The sequence below is a fragment of the Aythya marila genome, assembly GCF_965140915.1.
Source record: "Aythya marila genome assembly, chromosome: 2".
NCBI classification, from domain to species: Eukaryota; Metazoa; Chordata; class Aves; order Anseriformes; family Anatidae; genus Aythya; species Aythya marila.
The window spans coordinates 21838535-21854511 of NC_139043.1; the positions used below are offsets into that span (position 1 = coordinate 21838535).

General features: G+C 39.5%; 1 protein-coding gene across 1 annotated transcript in view; it reads left to right on the forward strand.

The window, feature by feature from the left end:
* CUBN (cubilin) overlaps positions 1-15977 on the forward strand; it is a gene marked incomplete at its 5' end in the record, with an annotated part of 136839 nt that overhangs the window by 56084 nt on the left and 64778 nt on the right. The window contains 3 exons of the mRNA XM_082754389.1: positions 3782-3963; positions 10603-10777; positions 12461-12642. Coding sequence (XP_082610515.1) covers positions 3782-3963; positions 10603-10777; positions 12461-12642 — 539 coding nt within the window. The remainder of the gene's footprint in view (positions 1-3781; positions 3964-10602; positions 10778-12460; positions 12643-15977) is intronic.

A 15977-nucleotide genomic window follows, 5' to 3' on the forward strand; every position in this document is an offset into this window, starting at 1 on the left:
GACCAACATTTCTCCTGCTTTTTCCTCTTAAATGCAAAGTCTATGCATATAAACACTTATATTTATGTGTGTAAAAATATATGCATATACATATATGTGTATATATTCAGCCTGAACACCATTTAAATGAATGTAATTTCTTTGATATCTTTTCTGATAATTTGAGCTATCAGCCAAGGCAGATTTCAAAGCTTAAGACAAGCATCTCTGTGGAGAAAATTTGTCTTCATCGGTAATGTACAAACAATATGAAAAATACTTATAGATTAGTTTTCCTTCATTGCTTGCATCTGTGGTGAAGTCAAAGAAAGGGATAATGCTATGAGAACTTTGTGGCTAACCAAAACAGGGAAGATATTGAATAAATTAGGGATCGAATTCTAAATTCACTTCTAAAAAATTAAATCTCTGAACTATTTTTGTAAGTATCGTGTTAAAATCACGTGTCATCTATATTTAAAAAAAAAATATGGCATAACAGAAATGATTCTTATCTCATCCATACAAGAGCAGAAACATAATATAGAGGCTTTCTTCCAGCTGGCCAGAGAGTTCAGGTATTACATTTCTGCTCTGATACAGAGGTTTCTGCTCTCATGTGCAGGTCAGTCAAAATAGTTCACATATTTGCAAAGAACAGTGGGTCCTTTTTTCAGGTGTTATTCAGTGAATACCTGGGCATAAACTCAAGCAATTTCAGTTTGCAAACAACCAATAAGAGATTGGCAAGATAAGTTCTGCACATTCATTGTAAGAAACGAATCACAGAGATCTGAGCTTTACCTCTGCTTTTCCTTTTCTTTAAAGAAAACCTTTCCTGGGAACATTTGTAGTTGGAAGAAAAGAAACGGCACATTAACAACAGTTTGATGTTCTTATTCATGGGCTTCACATGCCTCATCCAGAGAATATTGATTGGGCTCAGAGAAAATATAAACCACTCGTGGAGAGAGCATGACTAATCTGAACGCTACCTGCAGGGGCTACGGAAAGCTCTGGGCCATAAACTGCAGCACACAAGCTCTCTGAGCCATTTTGAGTTGAAATTTTAAAAAAAAGCAAAAAAAAAAAAAAAAAAGCTTTTGTGGCTATCAGGAAACTCTTAGTAGGAGAAGCTGACTCATAGCTGCTTGTTTGGTTTTAAAATGTTCCCAGCTTTCTTCAGGCTGAGATAAATAGCAACTGGCTTTGTTCTCGCCTGCTGAAACTTCCCTGCCTCCCCATCCGCACCCCCTCAGGAGCCCAGCCGTGCAAGTCTGCTCGTTGGGAAATCTTTCTGTTTCCCAGGCTGGCAAGGCGGCCTTCCCTTCTGCTCTGTCCTCAGCAGCTGTGTCATTCCTGCTGCCGAGGGAAAGAGAGTAACTCACCCTGCAAACTCACTTGTAGGACTCTCCCCACACACATTTTTTTTTCTCCCTATTTTTTTAAAAAAAACAACAACCTAGTTTCCCTTGAGGAATATTAAGCCATTTTCTGAAGGCACTGGGTGAAAAAAAAGGGATTGTGATTTACACTGAAGTTGCTTTCCTTTCTTTCTCTCTGCTGAAGGTTCCTGGATAGCAAACTCCCAGGGGCATAGCAGGTACTTGATGGTGCCAGCAGGCTTCAGGGAAGCAATCGTACTACCTTTTTCTATTGTTTTTGTCTCTCCAGAGGGATAGAGATTGGTTTCAACTACATTTAGAGGATTCTTTTACTCCTTGACTGAGACTTCTGTAGCTTGACAACAGCCTCATGGCTGCAGGGCAGGCTGCAGCGTGGCAGAGCATCACATGCAGCAAGGTGGGGAAGAAGACAGAAAAGAGCTAAGCTTGTGTCAGTTCACCTGTAGGGTCACCCTAAGCCATGAAAAGGCCTTTCTGGGCTATAGACAACTGTTGTTCAATTGTGGGTATTCTTGGGTTTAAAAGGCAGTTTTCCTGTGAGCACTGGATAACACAGTGTGACGGAGATCTGTGTCACACAGCTGGCATGCCTGGAGACATATTCCTTGTGTTTGCAGTTAGATGGTCTAGATTAAACCGGCCTCATATTGCTTTCTTCCTTTTTAGAAACACTGCTCTTTCCTCTCAGAGATTTGCATTTTGAAGTCCTAGAAGGCATCAGAGCCAACTGTGGCAGAGTCAAACTCAAGTTTTTAGTGAGGAGCATGGTGGAGATTATGGCAAATGCTGCCAGGGATTAGCAGCCACTCTTTCACAGCTGTAATTTTACCACAGAAGGTGCTAAGAAAAGTATTTGTGTTTAATTGAAGATCTTGATTTATAGCTTCCTGAAGAAAAAAGGGTGTTAAGGAGAGCAACTAGGAGAGTCGAGATACCTTGTTCAAGTAATAAATTATTCATAGATTTAATAGAGATTAAGGGAGTCTTGCATTTCTGTGTGGATTAGTGAGCAGATCGGGGGGTAGTTTATTGGGTTTATGTTATAAAATGTTTCTTCTAAATAAGAGCTCTGATACTATCCATCACTGCTGGCATACCACAATTTTTGCCTCAGGGAATATACAGCTCATGGTTTGTTAGCTGGTTCTATTAAGTATTTTGGGGCTTTTTTGCTGTGTGACAGAACCTTCCCTCTGGAGATGAAGCAAGAGAGATTGATGGAGTGTGGGCTTTACTTACAAAGCTCGAGTGACCCCATAAAAGCTGTGTTAGCAAAAGATTAGCTAGTGCCTAAATGAAGCCCTTGAGGCCCTATGATGTGGAGAGAAACAAAATGCTGCTGCAAGACAGAGCAACACACACATCAAGTCAGAACAAATGCAAAGCTACTTTGCTTTCTGCATGTGATGAATACACAGCCACTCCACTGGCTTCCGCAAAGGTGGTGTTTCGTGGTGAATGTAGCTGACCTTAGTTTGTCCTGACACTGGAAAGGACTCTTGTGTCTTCTCACCCTGCTGACACCTGCACCGAGGGACTGGGTCAGTGATAGCATCTTCCCAGGAAACCAAATCAAAGGAGGCAAGTACAGCATTTATATACGCATAAATGCTGTATAAAACTGCAGCTTCGTGTGTTCCATCTACTTTGTGCTGTCAAATTGGGGCCTGTATTTGGTCCGTTGTTTGGTCCATATGATCTAGTTTATAATATGCAAGAATTTTATCACCTAAGGGTCTGGTGAGTGGGGTTGGGGCAATAATTTCTTATCTGAAAATACATAACTTTTCAAGAATGACATGTCTGACAATTGCACAGTTACAATTCAATGAAAAAGAATGTTAAACCCACCAAATGTCAGAAAGGCAGTTCATCCACTGTGACTTGGCAGCTGGTAATCATGTTCAGTGGGCTGAGGGAAATTACATTGTCTTTAATTTTATGATTTCTAAATCAGTGGGAAATGGCATTTTTACAACAATAGCAAGCCCTTCCCATGATAACTTAGTCTGTGTATTCATTGAGGTCAGTAACAGCTAGGGATGGATCTGATTCAGCTTTTTAGAGCCAACGAAACAAAGTTAGAGGCCAAAACAAAAAGTGTCAAATATTTTTTTGCTTTGTGCCTCAGTTTCTTCAGCTGTAGAAGCAGATGCTTAGTCGAGAAGCAAGAAGCATGGCAAAACAGAGGGTGAAGTGCTTACTGCACAGGCAGGGCCAGCAGGCTCCTGAATTTCTCCTCCCTGCTGGACTTCAGTTCCTCTGACAGAGAAGACCATCAAGCCTAGTATACACACTTGTGCATGAAATTAATGCTTATGCCTATCCTCATTACAGAGTTGTCAGTGAGGGTTTCCAGAGCCCCTCACTGACAAGCTGCTTTGCTCTTTTATCAGGTTGTGGAGGAGAACTCTCTGGCACTTCCGGATCATTTCACAGCCCTGGCTACCCCAACACATATCCAAGCAATAGGGAATGCATCTGGTACATTCACACAACGCCTGGTAGCAGCATTCAACTGACCATTCAGGAATTTGACATTGAATATCACCCAAACTGCGACTATGATGTTTTGGAGGTAAGAGAATTAGATTTAGTCTCCAAAAATACACAAATTATATGCTTTTCTGTCTTCTGCAGGAGCAGAAGAAATAGTCTACTGCAATTGCTCATTTCTGCTGTGGTTAGGGCTATGTTTCACAAATGTCACAAAAGCCACAGTGCTCTTACTTCTTTTTACTTTTATGCCTTTGGTGTTGGTATACCTTAATAATGATGGTAGCCTCTATATATTTCATAACATGAGACAAAACTGTTTTGAAAAACTCACTCTTAAAATGTCCACCTTTTAAAAAGAACTGGGTAAAAATAAATAATTAATTAAATAAAATAATTAAAGAATAGACAGTGTTCTAGTCATCTTAGGATGGTAGTACGAGGGGAAAAGAGACCTCCCTTTCTAAGGGCTTACTGATCTTTAAGAGACCCAGACAACTGGATGGTCTTTTTATATGTGACATCTTTGTGTTTCTGTTGGGAAGTAGCTAGGTGACCAATTCCTAGCTGATAGACTTGAATAGACTTCCATTGTAGAAAGAAGGGAAATTATTTTCAGGAAAAAATTGTTTAGATGATGGATTTTCTAGATGGCTCTCACTAGAGACATTGGATATCACTAATGGAACTGTTGGGTCTTTTGCTGTTAATACCTGGGTGAAGTTTGAATCTTTCTAATGGGCCCACAAGATTGATCAAGAGATCTTGTATTACTTTGCCTCTTCAACTCTTCTGGTAATGTGATGTGAAACTGGCATACAGCTAGACAGCACCTGTCTGTACTCACTGCTGCCTATTCTTACCTTTGTAACACAGATTTCTTCAGCCTATGGTCCTTAGTGCACACTCATCAGCAGCATTCCTGGAAGACTTAACCCACATCCCAGGGCAGGTCTTAAGTACCCGATGGCCAGATTGATGATTACAAACATTTGTAATGAGTAGAAGAATTGTAACACCAGCTTTCTGGCCCTAAAATGGGCTTCCCCAGCTTAGCAATGAAGTTGAAGTCTTGATCAAATGGACACTGTATTTTGACTATCCTAGTAACTTTGGGGCTTCTGTGGGATCTGGGTGTAAGGAAGTTGTCCCATGAATTTTTCTTCAGTAGCACTGTCAAGTATAACTGTGTGCCCCATTGTTGACACCAATCCCTACAGGTAGGTGTCCTGTTTTGGCTGTTTTTTGTATTGATGAAGTCTGTTGCATTGCTCTCTTGCCCAGAGAAATCCATTAAATAGTCAGAAAATCTGAGGCTACTATGTTTGACCATTTCTTGAATAGTACAAGGACAATGTCTTTGTACTCCTACAGGTGGTCACCCAGGAACAGTCAGAATCTGTTGAGATTACAGATGGCTGGCAACCATATGCTTAACTTTTTGACTGGGAGAGGTGCTGGCCTAAAGTCTAACAAATGGGTCACCTGACACAATTGCTCAAACAAGGTGTTTAAGAGCATCCTACAGCTTTCTGCTTCATGTCTCTGACCTTAGGTTTGGGGTTTTCTTTCATATTTAGTTGCTATGCATTACTTTTTTCCAGCCCCCTCATTCATCAGCACAGATGCCCACCTTGCTGATTGAATTTTCCTGCACTTCTGCACTCGGAACTGGCATGCCTCTGGGTTATTTGTCTCCTAGCCTTGGCTCATCCAGTTCCCAACACCTGTCTCAGTTCTGCTGACTGATAAACTAACATAAATCAAATTACTGAGGAAGATTGGTTCATGTTTTAGTGCAAGATCAAAGGTTCTGTCTGGCAGTGAATAGTTTATTCTTCCAAACTGCAGGCATTTGGTAGAGGTTTATGTAACTTGCCACATATATATTTTCTTGCTTTTGTTATAAAATTGCACATTCGCAGCATGATTGATATAGTTTTCACAGAACAAACGATGACTCATTTTAGTGGGAAAAAAAAAAAAAAAAAAAGAATGTGATTAACAATGTGTTTTCAAAAGCTGTTCTATCACGTAGTCTTCTTTTCTGTAGTTGTCTACATACATCCAGTCTGAAAAGCACACACATGACAGTTTGGAGAGTGCTAGGAAGAACAAGGTTCCTGGTATGCCTTTGACACACACCATGTTTCAATGACAACTAGGGTTCCATATTTTTTCACCCTCACACTATCTTCCCAAGAGTATCCTGTCTATCAGTTCTTTGGGTTTTAAAGTCTACATTTTTCATAGTTAGTATCCTGATTTCACTTCTTCCTTATCTCTGAATAGTGAGTTCTACTGCTTCCTGTTTTCTTTCAAGCCAAATAACTTTCCAGTTTTAATAGGAAGTCAAAATCAGAGCTAAAGTAGCGCTGCACCCTCCTGTCCCTCCCTGTCCAGTTAATACTCTCTACTCTCTGAAAGAAGAAAACAGCTTTTAGAACATTGCAAAAGATTGTATTCTTTTCTGTTGTTCTTCCAAAACATTATCTTGCAATAAAAAATGTTCCAGTAATTGCAAGGTTTGGTGACCTAGACGCTCTTAGCTTTTGCTTAGAAACACCCTCTTCCCTTCCACCTGGCAGAGAATTGTAGGAAAATTCCAAGAGATCTTTCCCATCGCAGTACCTTTCCTGCTGGCTTTATTCTTATACCATAGTTTTGTGACTATTTCTCTCTTGCACATTTTTCTGATGTATATTAATTCTTGTAAAACGTAGCCAGTCTCCCTTTCCTTCCCTTTGACATTGCTTCCTAAACAAGCTGTCCCTTTCATGTCACTATCCCTTTCCTACCATATGTTTCACTAAGACAAGTTACTAAAAAAAAAAAAAAAAAGTGTAGGAAATCCTCAATTCTGCATACTCAAGAGCTTGAAAGGTTCCCCTAAGCGTCCTTCTTGCCTCTTTCATGAAACAGTAGCAGTCTGTCTTTCTGTCTTCCCTGCCAGATTCCACTCCTTTCACAAACATTTAGAAGCAATTTTAAAGTTGTTTTTAACTGTTTTCTAGATATGTTTTATAGAAATAGAAGCCATCATTTTGGATGCAATGAAAGAGTTAAAAATATTTTTAAGAGCTTCTATTGAAAACACATACAGAGAAAAATGACCATATGTTGTTAAATTACCACATATGACCATGTTGTTAAATTATGATATCTTTTTCTTAATATTTACCAGGTTTTTGTAAACTATAAATATATGCTGACACACCAAGATGTAGCAGTGAGCTGAAAAAGAAAGAACCCACTAGGACCAGGGAGGATGGTCTCAAACTAAAAGAGGATAGATTTAGACTAGACATTAGGAAGAAATTCTTCACTGTAACGGTAGTGAGGCACTGGAACAGGTTGCCCAGAGAGGTTTTGGATGCCCCATCCGTGGATGTGTTCAAGGCCAGGCTGGATGGGGCTTTGGGCAACCTGGTCTAGTGGGTGGCATCCCTGCCCATGGCAGGGGGTTGGAGTTAGATGATCCTTTAGGTCCTGTCCAACCCAAGCCATTCTCTGATTCTATGAACCCTGTACACCTAAGAACCTTCCAGATCTTTACCAGATGCTTTGGTCTTCTCATTTCTCCTCATAAAGAACCAAGTATTAACATAAGTTGATTTTCTGTCAAAGCTGGGCTTTCTCTTTGCTGGCAGTTATATCTGAACAAGGATCAGTTTTACTCCCAGAAAATCTGTGTCATGAGGGTGACCAACCACATAAAAACAGCCTTCTGTTGCTCATAACACTGGAATGCTGACTGTTAACAGTAAATGGAGCTAACGGGGCAGAAGCAAATGATAAGAACAGATTAAAACCATGGGCTTTATGACAATGTCCTGCATTCCTGCTATGCCATCCAACTTTATTTTATCTCTGGATCAGTTGCTGTGATCAAACTAAATGTTTTTATTTATATTTTCATTTTTATCTGTTTGCAGCTCAGATATCCTGTGACTCTTTGTGAACCACACCCTGGAATTCATTCTTTCCATCAATCCTCTTTTCCCTCTTTTTTTTTTTTTTTTCCTTTTTTTTTGTCATGTGGTAACTGTTGGTTTTCCTCTTTGTAGCCAAAAGTAACATTTTATTGTTTTTTGTCATGGAAACACTCAAAATTGTTTTTGCTCCAGCCCTTGTGAAACCATCTGATTAATCGAACCAGCATAAGGGAGTAAAGAAATACGCTCCGAAGTGTAAGGAACATGCCTTTGACTAGCGCTCTTTATTTTGAAATTGTGCAGAAGGCTGTTGCGGAACAGCTAACAATGTAAAGGAAACCCACAGAACTCAGATTCCCATCCGTATTTCCTCCCCATCCTAAATTCTCTTCTAACAGCCCAGTTTTATAAGTGTTCAGCTTGGCCCACGCTTGTTTCTGAGGTAATACCAGAAATCAGCAGGGTTTATGTCAGAGCTGGGTTTGGTCTCCTTGCCTGTGGTGTGCAGATGGCTGCAGGGAGCACCAGGGGTGATGGGAGAAGCTGGCCCATGATGCATATTAGATGCATATTAGAAAGTCCTGCTGTTTCCTCTACCACATAGCTTCTCTGGGCAGGTTTAGCTGATTAAGAACATGTGTTTCTGCTAGGTCCCATGCTGTTACTCTGACACAAAGAGATATACCACAAAAGCATTTTAAAATTCACATTTTGTACAGACTTCTGACAAATGCAGTTGTCATTGGGCCTCACAAGCAACCCAGCAGTGACATTTTACTGAAGACACTGAGCTTCCAGCAGACAAGCATGCTTCTTTCCAGGACTGTGACTCCTTCCTTACAGTCTTAATCTGAGCTGTGGTTTCAGCCGTTCTGACTTCTGAATGCCTTGAGAGGATCAATTGGACAGAAGAGCCATTATCCATTCAAGCCATGCAGACTCCCTGCAGAAAGCAAAAAATTGCTGGTTTCAGTCAAAATTAAAATATTTAGGCTATTAAGCCTGTGTAATCAGCCACTAAAATAAAATACAGTTTCTGAACATCTAAGAGACCATGGAGAAATTAATTCCTTCTTCTGGGGGTGGAAGCTTGAGCTTCTAAGTGCCACATAACCCTGGAGTCACTCAATATTTTTTTCCAGTTAAAATTTCTTTATACTTCTAATGGCAGGCACTGTGAGCAGCTAGTGTGCACACAATCAATGAAATTACATAGCAATGCACTACACTTATCCCTGGAGATGGTGGGACTAGTTCAGCTATTTGTAAGTCTTGCTCAGATATTTAGATTGGACAGAACACAAACTTCTTCCAAAGTTTAAAAGTTTCTGGCCAGAACTTATTAAAATACTGAGTTTCCTCTCATCCAGAAGGGATCAGAGGTGAAAGGGACTTATAGAAGGCTGATTCTTACAGCACTGTTGCTTTCTGAGAGAGATTAATGGATTGCTTTTTTGACCTTTTTCATGTTTGAGAGACTAAGAAAATATTGGTGCAGATTTAGGATGCTACTAGTGGGAAAATCTTGATGGGATCTGTTGACCTGTCTTCTTATTCCCTAGTTTTGTTGTTAGAACTTGCCGTTCTCTAGTTTATCTTTAGGATTTATTACATAATATATGCTGATACAAGTAGAGTATCTGTTATTGCTCTACTTATTGATAGTTCAGTTGCTGAAGGACAATAGCACACTCTTATTTGTCTCTGTTTAACAATTTTCATATTTGAGGTTACTGTCAAGCTGTCTTTTGCAGCTGTTGTCTCATGAGGGACATCCCAATGTAAGGCAGACCACAGTCTCAGGTGAATTTCATTAGCATGCAACAAGCCACTAGGCACCAAAATCCAGTCTGGTTTTGAAAACTGTGCTGAGCATGTGTGTTTTCTTCAGCGGTGTGAGGGAAGATTGAGGAAGAAGAGCCAGTTCCACCAGTTAGAAACGGGCTCAAACTAAAATCCTACATCCCTTCTGGAAAACAAAAAAAGGAGTAACATGGCTCCAGCGCTGCCATCTGATTCACTTAAATTGGTATAAAATTTAATATAAAGTACACAACACTGCCAGTGATGTTCAAGAGAGTTGTGATTTTCTGGTTTATAACTGCCTGAGGTACACTTTTCTGAATAAGAAATGCCAACTCTTGAAAGTCAAAACATATTTTTTTTCTGTGGCAAATATATGATACTTATCCTAGTTTCCATAGAGTATTATTAGATTGTAGTTTACTTGACCAAAATTCTGTGGCTTAGATTTTGATTTCGCCATTAAAGTCAATAAAATTTCAAAGCTTTTTGTTTCAGTAGAAAGCAATGAAGTTTAGCCTCAATTTAAAAATTAATAATAAAAACAAACAAACAAAAAAAGGTCTTAACTGTGCCTTTAAACATAAGGGGTGCAAAACATCAGCACAAGTTCCTGAAAAATAAATACAGTTTGCCTGCACAAGCACCAAAAAATATATATATATTTATATTATCCCCACAGAAACAAGGAGCTAACTGTGGAGTGATGGGGGAAAAAGAATGTAGCAAAGCCTCAAAGCAGAAAATTCTTATTTAATGCAAGGCTGTTTTGAAATCATCCAGTATTTTGTACTTGTTTTGATGGTCCAGACGTCAGGCAAACTTGCAGAGAAAATAACTTTCATAGCCACTTTACATTTATGAATGTGGAATCACTTTCAATACTTACAAGAGGTTTTTTTATCCTACCTAAACATTCATCTCATATTCTGCATGTCAGACAGCCTCTCTGAAAATGTTGACATTGTTTCTTCCATTTTTAGGTCTATGGTGGCCCTGATTTCCTCTCTCCTAGACTAGCCCAGCTGTGTATTTCAAGATCAGCACAGAACCCCCTGAGAGTCTCCAGTACTGGCAATTCGGCTGTAGTCCGTTTCAAGACAGATGCAGCAGTGACTGGGAGAGGTTTCAATGCCTCCTGGCAAGAAAATCTGGGAGGTGAGTGTACCATGAGAAATTCAGGAAGTTTGAGAATTGAGGGTCAGCCACACAAGCGTGAGATTAAAAGCTAAAGGTGAATTGAAGTGTTACTGGATTTGGTCACACTAAGAGATACTGGAAAACACCCAGAGAAAATAAATGAGAAAGAAATCATCTAACTAGCTCAAATCTAGGCCTACATAAATTTTTTGTTACAGCATACCTTGTTGGGGATTTTTTCTCTACAAAATTAATCAAGACATTCCTGTTATCAGAAAAGAACTTTTGCATGGCAGCAATTCCCCCTCCCCTCACAAAGAGTCATGTATTAGCTGAATGATTAGCTGAATTAGCTTTGGTTTCAAATTATGAAGTGAAAAATATCTGAAAATATGGATTTGCTTGGAGTACTCAGTGAACTCCACAAATATTTGGAGTGATTAGTAAATGCTTGAACTCTATGAGGTTCATCCATCCCCTGTGTGATTATTTGTTCAAAGCCTTACTGGTAATCAGTGAAAGACGAGACATGCTTAAAAGATCCAACCACATGTCTCTACATGGGAGTTCTTATGAAAAGGCTAATTATCAGTAACTAATTGCAGTGAAAAGTGAGGAGAGGCAGATTTTAATTCTTGCATTTTGCTTGATTAAGCATACTGATTCATTCACTTGTCAAGGTTTATACTTTTCCATTCTCAATTTGTGAGAAAGGCACAAGATTTTTTTTAATAAAGGGACAGTTTACAATAGTCCTTTGAATTAATCCCCTTCTGAGATCTGGCGGCTTATTTCTTCTAGTTAGGCCCCCTGAAGCTTTCTCATCTCTTTACATCTTGCCTGTTGTACTCCAACCCCCCTCTAGCCTCTAAATACCCTCTCACCAGAACACAGTAACACTGTAGTTTTTATCCTTCTAGCAGGCTGTCTCTGTCTCCAGCCATCCCTATGTATTTTACCCTCCTCCATCCCTTTACAACATAGAAAAGTCTATTTGTTTGTGTTAGTCCTATTGAAAGCCCTGGCACTTCCAACATAGGAGCCATCGTTCCTGGCTGTTCAGATATTCACGAGCACTGGAGCATGTTCTGGTTATATCTGGGCCTGAACTAGAGTCCTCAGGAAGCCCTTGGCTGCATGGATAAAGAAGCAGAAACTTGAAGCTTGCAATTATTTTACTGCTCTCCGGGAAAGTGGAACTCCTAACTGTCTTGATATTTTCAGACTTTTTTATTCTTTTTTTTTTTTTTTTTTTTTTTTAACCCCTGTGCTCAGCTAGGCCTTGTCCTTACTCTCTCAGTATGCTAGGTTAGCCATTGTCACCTATGTGGAAAAGGTCTAGGGCATTCATATGAGTGCTATTTTAAATAGCTTTTTTAATATCTCAGACAGAGGAATACCAGCACCCGTGTTTCAAACTTTGGAACATCTACTATCCACCCTGGGGCTAGAAAGGAACATTACTCTAAAGCTTTGTTGTTGCATATTCACCAATAGTGATAAGGTTATTCTTTCCTGGTTATCATTTGCCATTGGTTTTCACTGCAAACGGGGCCTTGCAATAGTTGGAGCACTCATTTTGCACAAGTTTAATGCAGAAAATATGAAGATGAAAGTGTTCTTCCCTTAGTTTAAAAAATAGAAGTGAATCTCACTAAGGATAAGAGCTGTTGTGATAAAAACTGTTTATGTCTTTTTCAGGCTGTGGTGGTATTTTCCAAGCTACCAGTGGGGAAATCCATTCTCCAAACTATCCTGAGCCTTATAATAACAACACAGACTGTTCTTGGATTATACAAGTTGACCACAGCCACAGAGTCCTATTGAACTTCACAGATTTTGACATTGAAGATCACCATTCATGTAACTATGACAACGTAGCAGTAAGTAACAATAGAAATTTCAAACATTTCCTTAATGAGTGTGGTGAAATGCTTGCAAAAGAGGAAGCTTACTGTGCAATTTAGTCTGCAGTTAGTTTCAAGCTGTTAGTTGCATAGTCATGTTCTGTGTTTATTCACTGACAAGTTAAGGCTCAAATTTAAAGTTTTGTAGTTACGGCTTCCCTTTGTTTCACCAGCGAGGCAGAATTCACAAAAGCAGAGCTGCATTCTTCCAGGTTCCCACATACAGCTGGAAGAATCTTTTCTTGAAAGCAGTGCATGCCACATCCTAGCACCACATTTTTCTTGTAGGGAGTGTGTTCTAGGTATTACTGAAAGAATAACCCTATATATAGATGGCTGTTATGACACCCTTTCCCATTTTAATTATAGTGCACTTTACCACAGCTTGTTCTAAACCACAGGACAGGCTACCCACGTATATGGAGCAGATTGACTGTTCTCAGGACAGAGAGAGGGAGGTCTACATCCATATGTAAATTGTGTGGTTTTATCTGTGCTTTATATGGCTGGTTTTCTTTATGTTTACCCTGTGTGTGTACAGGTGCTCCTTAGCTCTTTAAAATTGCTTCATTAGAGACACTGCTCTCTTAAAAGCTGCACATTGTTACTAGTTTGTGCGCTTTTGTTGATGTCACGGAAATTCAAGTTGCTGCAAAACCAGTGCACAACAACTAAGAACTCTCCAGTTGGCCTTTTGGGAGCAGGGACATGAAATCCTGACCTTAGATGTCAGATTGCACTTCTCTCAGTACAAAGGCATGCGTGATCGGTAGCAGTCAGATAAAGCACAGTGGCTGTAGCCCAAAATCCAACCAGCTTTCCTCTTCTTGATAAAATATCATTCAGACGGAACTCAATTTGGCAGGAACTGAGACCCTTTTGAAAACGGCACCAGTTTTAACAGCATTGCCTTGTAAAGCTTATTTGTACTAAAACAGAAAAAAGGGAAATGTGTCCCCCTTTTGCTGAGCAGAACTGGAGATTTCATTTAACCACAAAGCATCGTTGTACAGTAAAAGTTTCTTTTTTTTTTTCTCCTGGTTCTGAAGCATAGGGAAGTATGGTTATGCCATTTTATTTAATAATTTAAATACATCAGGGTAATTATTGAAAGGGAAAATCTATTGGAAAAATATTTCAGTCTTCTATCATATCACACCAAAGTAGAAAATAATATTGCCTGACAAAAATATGAATATTTTTTAAAATAAATAATAAAAATAAAAAGCAAGAACAAACAAGATAAACACAAAAACATACACACAAAACAAACAAACACACTACCACAAAAAAAAAAAAATAAAATGAAATTAAGGGCTAAGTTCTGAAAAGACCTGATATGCAATTTTGTTTTATACCTGATACCAAAGAATGTATCTATCTATCTAAATACTCTGTAGAGTACTCAGCTTTGTGAACTCTTTGCAGTTATAGACACAGCTCCTTAACCTTATAGGCTGGATGTGGGCACTGGATTTCTAGTCATTGAAAGGTACAAGTCCTGCAGCTGGCAGAGGAAATGGCTTTGCACAAGGCAAAGCTTGAAGTACAGCAACATGTCCTTTCCTCTACTGTCTTACAAGTACCTGATACTTGCTTCTGCTTTTTGTTTTGCTGGGTGAATGATGGAAGAGGAGATTGCTGATCAGCCCCAGCTGTGCAAACACAACTGAGGCAGCAATGTGAAAGGGGAGGGAGATGCAAGTTTAGTGCAGGCATCGATCACGGCTCACCAAGCAGAGGGTAGTTTGAAAATGGACGTGGAGAACGTTGATTTGAAACTAAGAGATAACAAAGGGCTCTGGGGCATGAGGCAGGGAACAGCTCTTCAGCCCCAGTATAGGTGGGTCAGCAGGGCAAGAAGAGAGTGGGTGGGATTTCTTTCTCGGTATGCCAGTGAGCTGAAAATTGCTTGTTTTCAATGCCTGGATGTGATTTGTGTTCATCACATTACAAGGCTTGGTATATGCTTTGCATGATTATAGGAAAACAGACTTAGGGTACAGAGATTGTCTGAAAGTAGTTAAGTGGATGTATGACTGTGAACGGTTTAGGAATTGCATTCCAGAAGAAGCATAAATGGAAAATATGGGCAGCTAAGGAAGTTGGTGGATTGTTTTTCTCTCTCTAACATAGGAACAATTACTGCGTATGAGTAACACAGTGGTTCCACCCTTTTATGTTTCTGAATTTTTTACTTATTGACATGGATTTTATTTGCTTTGTGAGTTCTCTTGGGTCTCCTCTCCACCCTCGAGCATACCAATGTCCTTTTCCTTCATCCTTCCCCTCCTAGACCCACTCATTGTGCCTCGTGTTATGACTCAAGATGTCATGCATAGCTGCAGTGGTGTTTGCCTGTTCTTTGAGCTTCTTCTTCTGGTTTCTGCCCTTATTTATTATTTCTTCTTAAATATTTCTACTGTAAATTATTTTATATGGGAAACACGTGAAAATGTATTTTTTTTTTCCTGTAATGTTTTCCATTGCAAGTTACTATGTGAGCAAAATGGAAGGGGCAGATATTCATGTCTGCTGCTTCTTGGCTTTGTTGCAATTCCAAAAAGCCCAGTGCATTTTTCAATTCTGCTCTATGATTTCACACGTGAATATGAGCAGAACAGGTCTAGGTTCAGCCAAAGTAATTTTAAGCCCATAACTGTAACCCGTGGTGTAACTGCTCTGAGCTCCCTCTAGAGTAAATGGACGGAGTGCACAGAGAGTAGTCCAGGCCACCAAAAAGCACGTTCACCGTCCACTCCCTGAATGTAGGTGGTTCCTGTTTCTGTACTTTATCAGTTCTCAGAACAGATGAACAGATCTTCATCTGTTAAATGTGGGGTTGTAGCTTTGTCTTCCTCTGGTCTCCTACGTGCCTTGATTATATTCTGTAGAAAGCCTAAGGTCTTTGAGATGTTTTGGTGTCACCATGCATAAGGAAGAAATATTTGATTTCTCTCTCTGTACCAGTCTTTCTATCTGGAGAGTGTGTCTTACCTCCAAAAAAAATAAAATAAAATAAAATAAAATTGTTTCTTTGAAGGAAAATAGAAGAAAAGAAATTATGAACTTATAGAAATTCCTGTATTTTTTGGCCTGATAGTTGAGCAGTATTCTAGCTGATGGTATGCTAGAAGAGCAGGTCAGCAAGTGTTTCAGTTATTTGGAGACTCTGTGAAGATACGGCTCAAAAGACGTCACTTACAGCACAAGGCACTGAAAAGGGGTGGGAGAAATAGTTGTGTTCAGTGCCTTGATTAAGTAAATGTTATTTTCCTTTCCTGTTGCAACAGGAAAGGAAACAACAACTA